General features: G+C 26.2%; 1 protein-coding gene across 1 annotated transcript; it reads left to right on the top strand.

Annotated features, from left to right (window-relative positions):
• Positions 1–11,670: 11,670 nt before the first annotated feature.
• On the top strand, positions 11,671–14,655 carry LOC109802324 (glyoxylate/hydroxypyruvate reductase HPR3). The gene is made up of 2 exons (XM_020363645.3): positions 11,671–12,175; positions 13,723–14,655. Exons 1-2 carry the CDS (start codon positions 11,672–11,674, stop codon positions 14,311–14,313), a joined length of 1,095 nt encoding a protein of 364 aa, XP_020219234.2. The 5' UTR covers position 11,671; the 3' UTR covers positions 14,314–14,655.
• The last annotated feature ends 1,671 nt before the right edge of the window (positions 14,656–16,326 follow it).

Raw genomic sequence — 16,326 nt, 5'->3', positions numbered from 1 at the left:
TTCCCCAATTTAAAGTTTTGATGTTAACAAATAAAGAAGTTCTTGATCAACAATATAGAGTTTTCAAAATGACTAAGACAAACCTTCAAAGACACAATCCGTTAGTAAGACGATGAATCCTTGTATAAGTCAAAAGCTGTACTAAGACAGCTCTATTACTGACTAAGATGAATCCTTGGTCATAAAAAGAGATATGCATTAAATTTTTTATTATTTAAGATCTCTAAACAAGAAATTGATTATGTCTGAATGTTTCCTTAATAAATTAAATTTAAAAATACTTCATTGGTACCAATGTTCTACAAAAAGGAAAGAAATAAATGTTTTGTGTCAGAAAAGGACAAGCAGATCCCTATAAACATGGAAAAATGTAATCAAAAGTTGTTTCATCATTGCAATGTCCTCACACACGCATGGCTCTACCCGCTTAGTATCCAAAAGGTGATAAGTAGCTTTTTTGATCAGATAAGAAGTGACAATTTGGTAAAAGTATTTAACACAAATATTTATTATACCAACAGACACTTCTATCCTCAAGAATTAAATCGTGAAGACAAATGGAGCAAGCCATGAGAGAGAAGCTCAAGAATTTGCAACAATCATCTTCACTGAAACTCTATAAAAGAAAATTTGAAGTTTAGAAAGAAGTGACGACAATCTAAGACAAAATATTATTTCTTCATTCTTTCTGTAATCATCTTTGTACTTAACTTGTTATATCATGTATTGAAAGAAAGACGAAACAACTTTGTAAGCCTTTTATAACTTTGAGTTATTGGGTTTGAGTTTGGAGAGACTTGTTTGTAAAAAGAATACTTGTTGTTTGAGTTTAGAGAGACTTTTTGATAAAAGAATATTCGGTATTGAAGCCTAGAAAGACTTTGTGTAAAAAGAATACTTAAGTAGTTGCTTGAAGAGGCAAGACTAATAATACTTAGAATTGAATAAGAAGTGACTTGGTAAAGAATATTTATATCTTTGATAAGATAGTGAAACTTGATTTAGTTGGATCAAGAATTGGATATAGCCTTAATGGTTGAGATGAACCAGTATATTTATTTAAATTGTTCATTTTTAAAATAAGTATTTCTTTTTGTTTTTTTTAAGAAGTAAATTTTATCCATTTGTTAGAAAAAATTATTTTTAATATTTTTTTAAAAACTTTAAACAAACTAACCCTAAGTTCACTTTTGGTTCTCATAGTTTTATGAATGTGCAATTTTGATCTCTTTAAAATTTTTATCATAAATTTGATATCCCTAATTTTCAAATTTAACAATATTGGTCCATTGTTAACTTGTCATTCAAAATTAAACAAAAAAATATTATGGAGTGTCAATGAGTTATACTACTTGCAGTTAGTTAGTCGCAAATAATAGTATTAAAAATTAAAAATGTAGTTATTTTAATAAATTATACAATTTAATTGAAATAAAAGGGAAATATAAAAAATTTCTAGTAAAAAGCAACGTTCATGGAAGCCAATATGGCCAAATAACTATCAGGTAATATCACTCACAAATATATTTTGTTTAATTTTGGATGATGTTAGTGCTGAAGTAACATTGCTTAATTTTGAAAACTAAGAGAACCAAATTTGCAATAAATAAGAGGCCTAGATTGCACTCAAAAAATTACAAAGACCAAAAATTTAATTTAGGTCTTTTTATTTTAATATTTTCAAAATTAAAGGTTTTATAGTGTGAGTTTTTCTCATTTATAATTATAATTCAATTCTATCTCTTTTTAAGTTATTGATGTCACCTCATTAAAGCATGTGCACCATATCCACATGTAATGATTTTATAATAGTGTCGATCTTGTTAAATCAAATCATAGCTTTTAGATGTCCATAGGATGAGTTATTTTTTTTTTTTTTAACATCACTCACATCCTTCCCTATGATCTATTGGGAGTTCAATTAACTAATTTTATAGTTAACTTGTTTGGACTTTTGATAACATTAAAGACTAAAACTTCTACATGTAAAAACATATATAGTGACTTCAAGTTGAAATATTACTCTCACTAGTAGAAAAAAGGTAATTTACGTCACTGTATTCTCGTCGGACAAAGAACAATCCAATGTTAAAAAATCGTTGTGACATTTTTGTAATTATAATCAAGTTTTTTACGTCGGACCTCAAAGGGACCGATATAAAAAAGAAAATCTACGTCGGATATAAACAAGAGAGCTTTGAGTGTAGGTGCATTTCGAGTCTTTTGAGTTAAGATTTCGTTTGAGTGTATTGCATCTGAGTGTACATTTGCGCGTTTGGGTGGTTCTTGAGTTTTTGACCGATTGCATTGGGCTCGCGTTTGAGGTCAGTTTGGAAAATCCTTAATATATTAGCTAATATGTTGAAAATAAATGTATGTATTGATCTATTAATATATTAGTTAATATTATCTTCTTCTTCGCGTTTGGGTGGATCATCATTTGCTAATATATTAGTTAATACCAAGTAGAAAATTCTTCGTGTTTGGGTGGATCTCCAAGCAGAACGGGTCGTTATCCAAGCAGAACGACCCGTTCTGCTTGCAGAATGGTCCGTTCTACTTGCACGCGTTATTTTTTTTTTTGTTTACAACTTTTTTACGTCGGCTCTTATGAATGTCCGATGTAAATTTACATCGGCTATCACAATCAACGTAAATTTACATCTTCCACATTTACGTCGAACCTTTTTTCTGATGTAAAAAACTTAAAATAACCGACGTATATTATCCTTTTTGTACTAGTGTCTACTATGATCACCATGAGAAGTGTTTATGACATTTGTGTAACTATTATAAAGTTTTCTCATAACGAGTTTATCTGTTATAAATATTACTTCTATTATGTACATAATAATACACATGTGTATTTGAATTGATATCTCATATTCATGATCTATGATATGTGGTCATCAATCAATTACAAAATGATATCAATGTATTATTGTCGTCTTAGTTAACAATAATACTTGACCATAAATAGTTTAAAAATAATATTCTTTTGTTCAATTGCATCTCATAATGAAATCATACTCGATAAATCTTTTAATGAACCAATAATTTTAAAAATATTACTATGCTATACAGTGACGGATCCAGAAAATTTATTAAGTGGGGGCAATAAAATATTCTATATCATTTTTATTGAAAAAATTAATAATTTTTTGAAAAATATGTTTTTGTGGTAAAAAAATTAAAATATCTTATTTTAATAAATTAAATTGTCTCATAAATAGAGTGATAATTTTGTTTTTTTTTATCTGAGATTATAATTAAGTATCATTTTATAATATTTTTTGACTTATTTAATATTAGAGGAATAAAATGGTAAAAATTAATAAGATAAAAATAATAAAATTATCAATTTGTTTTCTTTACGTATTTTTTAAATTTCTAAACTCATTTAAAATAGAAATATTTTATGAGTGCTATGTCTATGTTTTTTATAGGAGTAAATGTCTTTATTTAAATATGTTTAAGTTAAAAAAAAATTGTGACAATTACTCTCATTCTTCTTAATTTAGATCCTCTCCTACCAACATAATACACATATACATGACCAAAGGGTTAAAATATAAAATAAAAATTGAAAAATAATCAACATTAGTAAACTAAACTATGACTCATTTAATGAGTAAAGAAGTAATAAATCTTTTAGTAAAAAACATATAGTATATCATAATAATAAAAAATAAGAAGGGATTGATAGACTAACTCCATTAAATAATTCATGTTCTACGACAAGTATTCATCCAATTAATTAAAAGTATTTACTATATAGATCAAATTTATAAAATTTTTGAAAAAAAATTAAAAATTATTTGATATTGTATTTTATTAATTTAAACTGATGGATTATTATAAAAAAAACATTTTATATGTTAGGTTGAATCTATCTAATGAAGTATCATATGATTTTCATTTTTTTTAAATTTGTAAACTTAATTTATACATTAAAAACTGTTAATTTAATAGTTGAATTTTTAAAATTTTGATATAAAATAGAGTAGATTTATCAAGACTTACTTTTTGAGTAAGTAAATTTTTTCTTCATAAAAAATTAAGATAATTTTATCTTAAACAATAAAATAAAATATTAACATATTTTATTATATTAAATATAATAAAATGATTAAAATATATTTAATAATATATATTTTATAAAATAATTAATATTTTATATAAAAAATAAATAAAATAAACAAAATTTTAGTGGGGGCAACTGCCCCCACTATGTTCAACGTAGATCCGTCAATGATGCTATATTATTATCAATAACAACATAATTAACACATTTTTATAATTTTCCAGCAAGGTGTAATGGATTGCAAGGAAGTGTTGGACAATATTAAAATGCGGTCATGGAAGTGGATTAAAAGTTCTGTCCCTGGTTGTTCTTTTAGTTACTCTAATTGGTATTTTAGCCCACGTTTGTGTATTTCGTAATTTTTATTAGGTTTTGAAATCTTCTGTAATGGGTTGGAGTACCCCTTGTACTCCTTTTAATTAATTTCTTTTGCTTATCAAAAAAAAAAAGTAACATATTTTTATAATAAGATATTTATATATATCAAGCTTATCATTTAAATAAAGAATTAATTATTACGTGTAACTATGATACTTAATATTTAATATTGTATTAGAATAGAATAAGTAAGTATGATATCTTTTGTTTGTTTTGAAAGAGCAATTTCTCTTTTAAAAAATAGAAAGAATAATTATATAATATTAGATAAGAATAATGAATGATATGATATGAATTATTTGAAAATAAAACTGTATGTGTTGTCCACGCGGCCACATGTGGTGATGCATGTTGCCTGTTTTGTGATCGTAGTTTTGGTTTGTCTATTTGCGTTGATTGGTTTTGGTTGACACAAGAAAAACCACGTTTAATTGAGATTTTACGATTAGACGAGAGAATCTGACCCAAGATGCAAGGAGATGCACCACGTCACTTTTTCTGTCTGGTGGTGCAGATTCGAGGGAGGTGGCAGGGAAACAAAAACTATCAAATAATTAAAACATGATAATGTATTCAAATTATTTTGTAAGCTTTCAACGCCATGATTCCTTATTCCAAGGGGGATGATTGCTTCATCTACTGTTCGAAGCATATATTTTAGGTTGATTTTGATATCATTTCAAGTTTATATAAAATATGGAAATTTTAATTTTAATTTTAATTTTCATAATATTATTATTATAGGTAAAAGACTAAATTAATAATAAAGATAAACTACAATATGGTAATTATATTTATTTTAACCTTCTAAATGCTCAATTTTAATCAGAACAAAAATTTATTCTAGTTTTAAATTTTTTATTGAAAATTGTTTATAATTTTATCAATAAAAAATAATATTATTTTCAAATTTTTTATTCAATTAAATTTCCAAATTTAATAATAATTATTATTCAAAAATATTATTTATGCTAGTTTAACTTTATTCAAATTTGAATTCTTTAATATTTATATTATAGGCGATAGAATAAATCAATAATAAAGTTAACCTCATAAAAAAAGCTTAATCTTAATATTGAAATAAAATTATAAATTTAATTATTTTTATTCATTGAGTATTTTAGTTTGTGTATTATATATAATAAATATTTTTATATAATGAAAATATACTTTTTAATAAATCAGTATTTATATATTTATAAATTAAACTATAATTAAAATTTTTAAAAATAATTATTTTATTTTTGATAAAAATGAATATTAAAAATATAAAAATTATATTTTAATCTTATATATTTATAATACATAATTTAAATTGTGACGAGATTTTTTTTATACATAAACGAATATGTTGTTAATAAAAGTAAATAAAAAGAAATAAAAATAAAAAACAGTAAGAGTAATGGAGATTGATGATTGGGAAAAATATTGTTTAGCTAGTTGTAGGAATACATATATAAAAAGTGACTAATTAAAACCAATTTTTGGAAACCATTTAAATTTTCTAATTTTAGCTTAATAGGTCAATTCAACCTATTTTTTACCACTTGAATTTGAGTTTTGAATAATTAATCACTAAATCATTTTCATGTCAAACTAACTACTCCAATTTGATATATTTTAATAACTTGCTAATATATTAATATTAAATATTTATGATAAATTATAATAAATACAAATATTTCAAATTTTAAATGATGAATAATTTGACATCAGTAATAAAAAATTAAATGTCAACTTCTATAAAAATTACTTGAGAATTATAATATTGTGACAAAGTAAACTTTTTTTTTTGGCACAAATACATTTTTTTGTTTAGTAAAATGTGTATTAGTGACAATTATAAAATAAAAAATAATATGTATAGATATTAGTGTCAATCTTTTTGTAACAAACATTTTTTAGTCACTATTAATAAAATTATAGTGACCATTTGTTTTTTTGTCACTATTATAAATAATACTAGTGACAAAGAAAATATTAGTCACTAAAAATATATTATCAGTGGCAAGTTTTACTTTCATCACTATTTTTTTGTCACTAAAAATCATATTTCTTGTAGTTTGGTAGTTTTGATTTTATTGTTTAGTAAACACAAATTCCTATAAATGCTAACTAAAATAGCAAGTGTAAGAGTCAATTTAGTCTCTCTAAGTAGATGTAATGTAATAGAGATTTTTTTCCCTCTTCAAAATGGTTGTGATATAATATATAGGAAAAATTAACCTTGACAATCACAACGCCAAAAACCCCTAATGCTCCACTTGACTCTCATTTCTCATGAGAAGTTTCACGTACACATTGATTATGATATGCTCAGTAGTTGGCTAAAGATTTGAAAAACAATCTGAATACAATAAGTTTTTGTTCAATTTCATTTTTCCTCGATGATCATTGACATTGATTTTTAGAAACAAGATTTCTATATTAGAATAACCCTAACCAACCTTCATATCCTTTAATGTTATAGTTGCTTCCCCTGAAAAAAAAAAAACTTAATGATTGCAATTAAAATTAATTAAAATAATCTTCAACATACAAATAAACCTTATATTTAATGATATGCTTAAAAATATCCCTTATAGATGTCACTTCAATCAACCCACTCTAGTTGTCCCAATTTGTCACTTAATGTAGCTACTACTTAGTTGATGTTGTCCTTTTTGTTGTTCATTCTCGGTCCATTATTTCTCTATTCTTGTAAGTATATGCAAATGCAATGTAACTTTACCCTTCAATGTAAAAATTTTACTTTTCAAAAAATAAATTATTATTGATTTATTAGTATTTTGTTACTATTATCTTTTGTTACCATTACCAAATTTGTTCAATTGCCAACTCAGTTACAGACTTTGTCATATATATCATTTCACAAATAGGTTGTGTGATCTGTGATGGAATCCATTGGATAAAGAGGTCAAACCACCCATCCAATTCTGGAAATATGATATAACACCAAATGTACAAATTAGGTAGCTTTTAAAGAGTACATATACATTCACCGGATGAAACGGTAGCTAGTAAATTATTAATATATCAACAATAATTAATTTTTCAGAAAAGTATAAGTTTCACATTAAAGGATCAAGATTGATACGGCATATATTCATAGGAATGGAGAAAGTAGAATGTGAATGGAGAAGTTCGAAGATAAACAACCAAGCAGTTACATTGTATAAATAGAGTAAAATGATATATAGCTTAGTTGATTGAGTAGGGTGTGTGAGGATTGTAAACTTTTTTTATTAATAATTTTGGTTCTTATAAATAAAAAAAATGAAGTGAGCAAAATGACGTGTTAAAATATAATTGTATTGTAATGAGCATATATAATATAGTTTGTAATTAGATGATAGTATAAAAATTCATGTATTATTTATTCATTAATAATTATAGACTCATTAAATGAAAGATCCAAAATTCCTACTATCATGATCATTATTGCATAAATAATAGGTAGTTTTGAATCACAATTCCAAATTAGTTTTTATATGACAAATAATTAAGTGTTATTAATTTTTTTTTCTATAAATTGAAAATTTAAATACATATCATATAGTGGTTGACTGAGACCATAATACTTGATAGTCTAATATTACTTTTGGTTCTAATTATAAACAATAAATTGAATTTTTCTTTGATCTTAAATATGAACAACAATTATTGTTTTTTAAAGTTAATCAAAGTTAAATTTATTTTATAGCCTTCATTTATTGGTAACTCTATTTTCTATACATTTACTTATAATTAATATTAAATATAATAACTATTTAAAGTAAAGAGTATATTTGGAATAAAACTTGAATTTATAGTGTAATTAATTAAAAGTAACCGTAACATCTCATTTTTTCAAAATAAATTAAAAAAAATTATTAATTAATTTGGATAATGATATATGTTGAGAGATACTTTAACATAATTAGTTATTTATTTGTTATTTTTGAGATATATATATTCTTAATTTAATTATTTTTTGTATTTATCTTTTAAAAGATTTTCTAATTAATTAAACAGGGATAATATATTCTGAGGGAATAAAGATAAGATACTATTAGTATTTATCTCTTTTTTTAATTAAAAATTGTGAGATGAATTAATTGAACTTTTTTATTAATGAGCTGAACGTAAGGGAGAGGGATAAAGTTTCTTTTAAATACATTAGTTGCTCTAGGATTGTCTTAGTTGTAATCTGACCATACAATTCTAAATTGAAGAAGGAGGCGAACCTCGCTTTGGAGTGTAGGGTAATTGTTGGATAATGGGATTGATCGTCAATCCTAGGTTGTGTGTATGTATTTATGTTGGAGAGGGACTGAACCTGATCATTGTATGAGTATATCTTGTATGAATGTAGTAATTTGAAATATATGTGTATGATATATTTGTTTGTATTTTGATAATGATGTAATTATAAATCTATGAGTGTCAGTGTGTTCCTAGAGGAACTTAAGGTTGTATCTAAACTCTTGAGTAGGAGTGAATTTGAAATATTAGTAATTACATGACTAAAAATATGGATTAATTAGACCATAGATACCCCTTTGATGAATTAAAAATCATACATATTGTAGAAATTAGATTTTTGTAAAATTGTGAATTATGTAGATCATGTTTTACTGATACCATGCTAGGCGACAACTTAGACTCGCTGGGTGCAAGAAACACAAAATGCTTGTAGCCTCGACCATGTTGGGCGTGTTGGTTGGGTCTTGTCGGGCATGGAAGCTCGAAATACTAGTGGTATTATTGACACCAGGTGTGAGCGTAGTATTATTGAATGTGATACTCTTTACCTTGTTTGAAGTTATTAATTCAAGTATGATATTCTCCCTTAATAATCATTATATTTATTTAATTATGCATGTAGGGGAGATGGTAGCACACTGACTATATTAATTATTTTTTGGTTAAAATACTTTTTAAGTCCCCATAGTTTCACTCACTTTACCTTTTAACCCTAAATTTTAAAATAAACTTTTTTAGCCCTATACTTATCTTTTTCAATCCTTTTAAGTCCTTATAATTTAAGACAATTTTTTTAGTCTCTATACTTATAAATTTTTTTAATCGTTTTAGTCAATATCATTAATTCTTTTGTAATGTGTTGACATGACAAAAATATTAATTCAACTTTGTGTGTCTGATATCAAATTTATTTTGCTGAAATTGTTCTAAATTAGGCCTCTATACTATGCTTTTTGGTACCGTCACTTGTGTCAGCCATTGTTAAGACATTTTTTTTACTCTCACAAAATTGAAAACCTTTATTATATCAAGGACATGAGAGCTCTAGAGGTCCTCTAGATGTATATTGTCGGGCACAAGGAGGATCATGTTAGGCATGATTCCTTCCAAAGGCTCGTGGCTTATTTGTGGACTTAATCCTTATGTGTGTGTATGTGACAATAATTTGTGTATATAAGCAATTGTGATAAGTGATGAATTATGAAATGATAAAGTGATTAGTGATAAAGTGTGAAATGTTACAAATTATAATGTGATAAGTAATGAAATGTGAAGTGTTATGACTTATAATGTGATAAGTGATGAAGTGTGAAATGTAAAGTGATATGTGATTTTATGTTGTAAATGCATTGAGTCTTGTTTGTCATGCATCATGTGCATATGTATTTTGTGATGAGTACAATGCGAAATACACTATTAAGGAAGACTCCTTTATGTAAAACCTTAGGGATTAGTCGTCATTGGGAATAACTTGGTTTGAGAAGTCTTAGTCTTGCCCAGTGTGAATGGGGCATATCTCAACGAGATCCTAATAGTATATCTTTCTAGTGATAGTGCCATGATGACTTAACTTGACATGTATTCCTGGACTACTCAACCTTCAGGTAGGGAAAAGTGTTTTTACTAGCACCACATGCATATAGTTTAGGAGAGTCTAGTCTATGTATAATCATAACATATTGCTTGTGTTTAAACTGTATTTGACTTATATTATGATGAGATTAAATATAAAATGAGTTGTGTGGTTTAAATTACTGTCTTATTATAATCGTATCGATTGATGAAAAATATGATTATTTGTTATATATATATATTATTTATGTGTGACTACTTGACCTTATTATACACTGATAGTCGGAGTGAGATATGTCATCATTTTCCCTATTTTTTGTAGAAGTTTAATATGTGTTTGTAGGAGACTTCCTTTTTGGAGGAGTATAATTGATTGAAGGGATTGTGATATTGGGGATCTGGGAATATGTTTATGTTTTATGTTTTAAGAAAATGTATATTCTCTAAAATATTGTAATAGCTAGGTATTTAGTTTAGTAGTTTTTGAATTTTGAATGTGATACTCTTTACCTTGTTTGAAGTTATTAATTCAAGTATGATATTCTCCCTTAATAATCATTATATTTATTTAATTATGCATGTAGGGGAGATGGTAGCACACTGACTATATTAATTATTTTTTGGTTAAAATACTTTTTAAGTCCCCATAGTTTCACTCACTTTACCTTTTAACCCTAAATTTTAAAATAAACTTTTTTAGCCCTATACTTATCTTTTTCAATCCTTTTAAGTCCTTATAATTTAAGACAATTTTTTTAGTCTCTATACTTATAAATTTTTTTAATCGTTTTAGTCAATATCATTAATTCTTTTGTAATGTGTTGACATGACAAAAATATTAATTCAACTTTGTGTGTCTGATATCAAATTTATTTTGCTGAAATTGTTCTAAATTAGGCCTCTATACTATGCTTTTTGGTACCTTCACTTGTGTCAGCCATTGTTAAGACATTTTTTTTTACTCTCACAAAATTGAAAACCTTTATTATATCAACACAAAACACACAATGTTACAAAAAATTAATCATAGAAACTAAAATAATTAAAAAAATGTAAATATAAAAGCTAAAAAGAATTGAAAAATATAAAGATTAAAAAAACTGTTTTAAACTATAAAGACTAAAAGATAAAATAAGTAAAATTATAAAAATTAAAATAAATTATATATACATATTAACTAATAATTTATCCTCATTATTGCCCATATTTTTCTTGCGAAACTGATTTGTTTAGTTGCAATCACTACCACTGTAACAAATCGCGCGTGAGATTTAATAAATCGATGAGATACGCCCCATGAAATTATTAAGTCGGTTTGAAAAGCATGTGTCGGTGTGTATGCCCATGTAACATAATTCCTCACAACATGATACTATAAAAGGGCAATTATGCATGATCTCAAGACAACTAGAGTGTGTGGGAATTAATTGCTCATACAATCCAATAACATATATGGAGCTTCAACCACTCCTTGTCTTGGGCCTTCCATCCATATTCCCAGCATTCGAAACACTAAACTCTCACAAGTACATCTTCCTTAAAGCATTTTCCTCTAAGCTCCCTCTCCTTCAATTCCTAGCCACCAAAAATGTTGCCCCTTCTTCTATTCGTGCCATTCTCTGTGACCCTCGTCAAGCTCTTACTGCCGATATCCTCGGTCTTCTTCCGGCGGTGGGATTTGTTCTCACAACCACTGCCGGAATGGACCACATTGACCTTTCTGAATGTCGTAGATGCGGCATTCAGGTTGTCAGTATCGGCAGTCTAGCTGCCGATGATGTCGCAGACATGGCTATAGGATTGCTGATTGACGTACTATACAAAATTTCCGCTAATAATCGTCGTGTTAGGAGATGTGTTGCTTCTAAACCTTTGAATTTTACTATGGCTCCTAAGGTACTTATTCCTTCGTGTTACATCGTACGTTTGTTTTGTGCGTGCTTCATCTTTGAATCTTTCTTAGCATATAATGTCAAGGATGAAGGTTGAACTTAAATCAACATACAATTTCAACAATGATGCTTGCACTTATTAAATCATGGTATAAATACAAACTATCTAAAACTCAACTATACAACCTAGGGTTTGTGTTTAAATCTAGTAAATTTCGCTGTTATCGCAAAATATAAGTACGTGTTTGTGTTGATTTACTTAAATATTCCTATAGTTTTGATACGTGCGTTTAGTTTGCTTAATTTTTTTTTTTAATTGTCTTTGTCCATTTATCTGCACGTGTATTTTTCATTAAAATTGGAGAAACAATAAGTAGCTTAAGCACATGCGTGCAAAAGCAAGGTATAAAAGTCATTAATAACACAATAATCTGCCATGTGCAGCACATTCGTTAGTTACGAGATTTAACAAGACGTGATGTAATTTGGATTTTTTCGAAAATAAAAAGGAAAGTTTTGGAATTTTATAATTTTTTTAAGAGATTTAAAATATCTTAATCGGTTTAATTTGTGAATATTTTTAATCAAAAATAAATAATATCAAGTTTTAAGGTAAATGAATTAATCATGAAAAAGACTATAAAGAATATTAATTGAAAAAAAATTAAAGAATTAATTTCAATTAAATTATATATTAGTCATAATAAAAATAATAATTTAAATAGGAAAAGTGTTTACCTTGTATCTTATGATTGAATGGAAAATATTTTTTAATCCATTAAGGGAGGCAAAATAGTTCTCTAAAAAAAAGGTGGCAAAAGTTCGATCCAACAGATCAACTTGTCTAACTTCCGTTTTTTTTTTTTTTTTTTTTTTTTTTGTGGTGCGACGTAGTTTGAGGTTTCTAATTCAGAGCTCACCTTATAATTTTGACTTCCCAAAAAACAAGTTAAAGATGAGTTGTGGCATGCAAACTTTTTTTTTTATAAGTACATTTCCTTATTATATTATGTTATTTATTTATTTTTTGCAATAGGCATCACATTATTATAAGATTTAAATAAAATAGTAGTATTAATTTTCATCATTTTAACCCTATGTTTGGTATTATAGTACATAAAATTATATATGTACACATTAACTTAGTGTAGATAATCACATTAATTATTTCTATGATTTATTTGATTTGATTTGACTTATTGTTTCTAGATAAATTACTATTAAAAAAATTAGTTAATTTATTTAATTTTAGATAACTATTATATATAAAGAAAATAACAACTATTAAGTTGGTTGATTTATCAACTCCGTTAACAAACAAGACATATCGGATTTTTCAACCCATTTAATTAAGCGAGTAGGTTAACCTATTTTTCATCGATTGAGTTAATAGTTGAGTAAGTAAGGAAAATTGACCGGTTTTAATTACAAGTTTATATGCATGGAGTTCTAATTAAGTTAGCATTGTAAAGTGTAAAAATAAAATACAATAAAGATTGAAAGCGTAAACATTAACTGGTTTGTATTGCATGTTGTTTGTGTACGTTTCAGCTTGGTGGCAAGAGAGTTGGGATTGTTGGATTGGGAAGCATTGGAGGGGAAGTTGGGAAAAGGCTAGAGGCCTTTGATTGCAAAGTTATGTACCATTCAAGGAACGAGAAGCCATTTGTGCCCTACCATTACTATTCTAACGTTGTTGACCTCGCCACTAATTGCGACGCCCTAGTGGTGTGTTGTCCCTTAACCAAACAAACACGACACATAATCAATAGGGAAGTGATGTTGGCATTGGGAAAAGATGGGGTAATCGTGAACGTGGGACGAGGACCCTTGATCGATGAAAAGGAATTGGTGCATTGTTTGATGGAAGGGGAAATAGGAGGTGCGGGTTTGGACGTGTTTGAGAACGAACCTAGTGTTCCAAACGAGCTTTTTGCGTTAGATAACGTTGTTTTGTCGCCTCATGCGGGTGCACACACCAAAGAGTCTTGCCAAGTGAAGTGTGATCTTGTGGCTGCGAGTTTGGAGGCCTTCTTTGTAAGCAACCCAAGGATTAGTGTTCAAAACGTGATTGATGAGAGGCATTTTTATCCAACTTTTGAGTGTCTTCCCGCTTCTTCAGGCGAACCTGCTTATGCTTAAGGTTCTGTTTGGATTACCGTTGGAAATTCGTTGAGGGGTGTCAAACGTACTTTTACAACTTTTGCTCTCGACGTGCTTTTGTGAGGGTCAAAACGGTTACCCAAACGTGGTTATTAAGATGTTGAGAATTCAGTGTTGAATAAGTTGTACCTTATTACCTGCGGATCATGTCTCCAAAATTAATTTGTCTTTTTCTTTTTAACGGCAAGCATGCATGTACCTAGTTAATTTGGATGTGTGTTTTGGCAACTGTGTTCAATGTTCGTGAGGAACACCTTTCCTTTTTTGTAACATGTACCAATATGAAGTGATAAATTGTTTACATCATGCAACTTGGTGCGACATTTGTGAGAAGAAGTTACTATACGTACTATTTCGCCATGCCATTTCAAATTTATCAAGTCATTCTAGACAAAGGATGCTAAATACACTAAACAAAAAATTTACTTATGAATGATAAAAATAACACTAAAAAGTTAAAAATTTATAAATAAATATTTATTTTATATTGATAAATGATCTATCCATATATTATGCAGATTATATAACAATGACATTTTAGGTTTTACTTGTACCAAATAATTATAAATATAAGTATCTGAATTTATTTACACTATTTATAGGTAGAAGTAACTTTTATTTTACACGTATTCGTTTATATAAGAACAAAACATTCATAAATATAGGTCATTTTCTTGTAGTTATACATACTTCAAAAAGATAACGTATACATCATTATGAATTAGTTATAGATTAAAAATATAATGGTTAAATTTCAATAGAACTTATACAAATGCATGTATAGTAAATTATGAATTTTAGTATTAATTTATAATTTATAATTACATTTTGTCATCTAAGTCAAGTAAAATTACTATGAATTTTTTTTATCCATACTAGGGTTCGAATATAAAATTACTACAAAATAATTATGTACAATAGTTAAGTCATGAGTTCAGTAGTTATTTATAATTATTTTTATAAATAATTAAAATATTCTTTTTATTAGTTTTCTACAAATTTTAAGACTAAAAAGCAAATTCTACGACTATTTATAAAATTAAAAATAAAAATATTTTAAATTAAATAAGTCTATTCTACTGTTAATTATACGAATAGTTATCTTTAGAAGACATTATACATATTCTTTTATTTTTTTTCTGAAAGAATATAATATATATATATATATATATATATATATATATATATATATATATATATATATATATATATATATATTACCAAACGCTTTTTCTATCGATGTAAAATATATTAATTTATTATCACAGACTTAGTAAATTTTTTATGTAGAGTTCGTTGTTTCAACTCGACTAGTTTTTAAGTAAGTATAAATTTTAAAAGGGCAATAAACTAAGCTTCTGTTTTTTTTTTACTCGTAGCAGAACAAAAAAAGGCATAACTTTTTATATTATTCATTGATTAAAAGTTATTATTAAAATAATTTTAAAAAAATAATTAAATCATCACGTGCAATAGTTTTTTAATGACTAGATAATAATTATTGATATTTATATTGTTTATTCAATTTAATATAATAAAATATTACTTTCTTCTGTCTTTATTATAAGATACATTTTAGAATCAAATAGTGATTTTTATAAGATATTTTATAATTTTTTTATAAAATATTAATTTTATTTTTAATTCTTTGTCTCATCATTAAAGATTGTGATACTCTGTATCTTTTATTGTCGGATAATAATTTGATAAGCAAATATTTTCTTTTATTTTTTTTAATTATTTAATTATTATTTATCAATTTTATTTGTATTAGTATATAAACATCAATGTGAAGTAATATCTCTATCTCTCCTATGAAAATTTAATGATAAAAAAGAAAGATAAAATTGATATATTATAATTTTATTTTATAAATTATTAAAATTAACTAATATAATTATTCATATTTGTCTATGTAATTTGGTTAAAAATGTATTATTATAAGAACAAGAAAGAATAAATTCTAATAATGTTTGTATATAAAATAAAAGA

Source organism: Cajanus cajan, chromosome 3 (genome assembly GCF_000230855.2).
Source record: "Cajanus cajan strain Asha chromosome 3, NIPB_CcT2T_4, whole genome shotgun sequence".
Lineage (NCBI taxonomy): Eukaryota > Viridiplantae > Streptophyta > Magnoliopsida > Fabales > Fabaceae > Cajanus > Cajanus cajan.
Note: the sequence above shows the minus strand (reverse complement) of the source record. Positions and strands in the feature narration are given on the sequence as shown.

What these genes read in the sequence shown, in the direction of transcription:
- LOC109802324 (XM_020363645.3), top strand. Translation starts at nt 11,672, where the DNA reads ATGATCTCAAGACAACTAGAGTGTGTGGGAATTAATTGCTCATACAAT. An exon ending in ATTTTACTATGGCTCCTAAG is followed by an intron (nt 12,176 to 13,722) that starts GTACTTATTCCT and finishes TGTACGTTTCAG; the next exon opens with CTTGGTGGCAAGAGAGTTGG.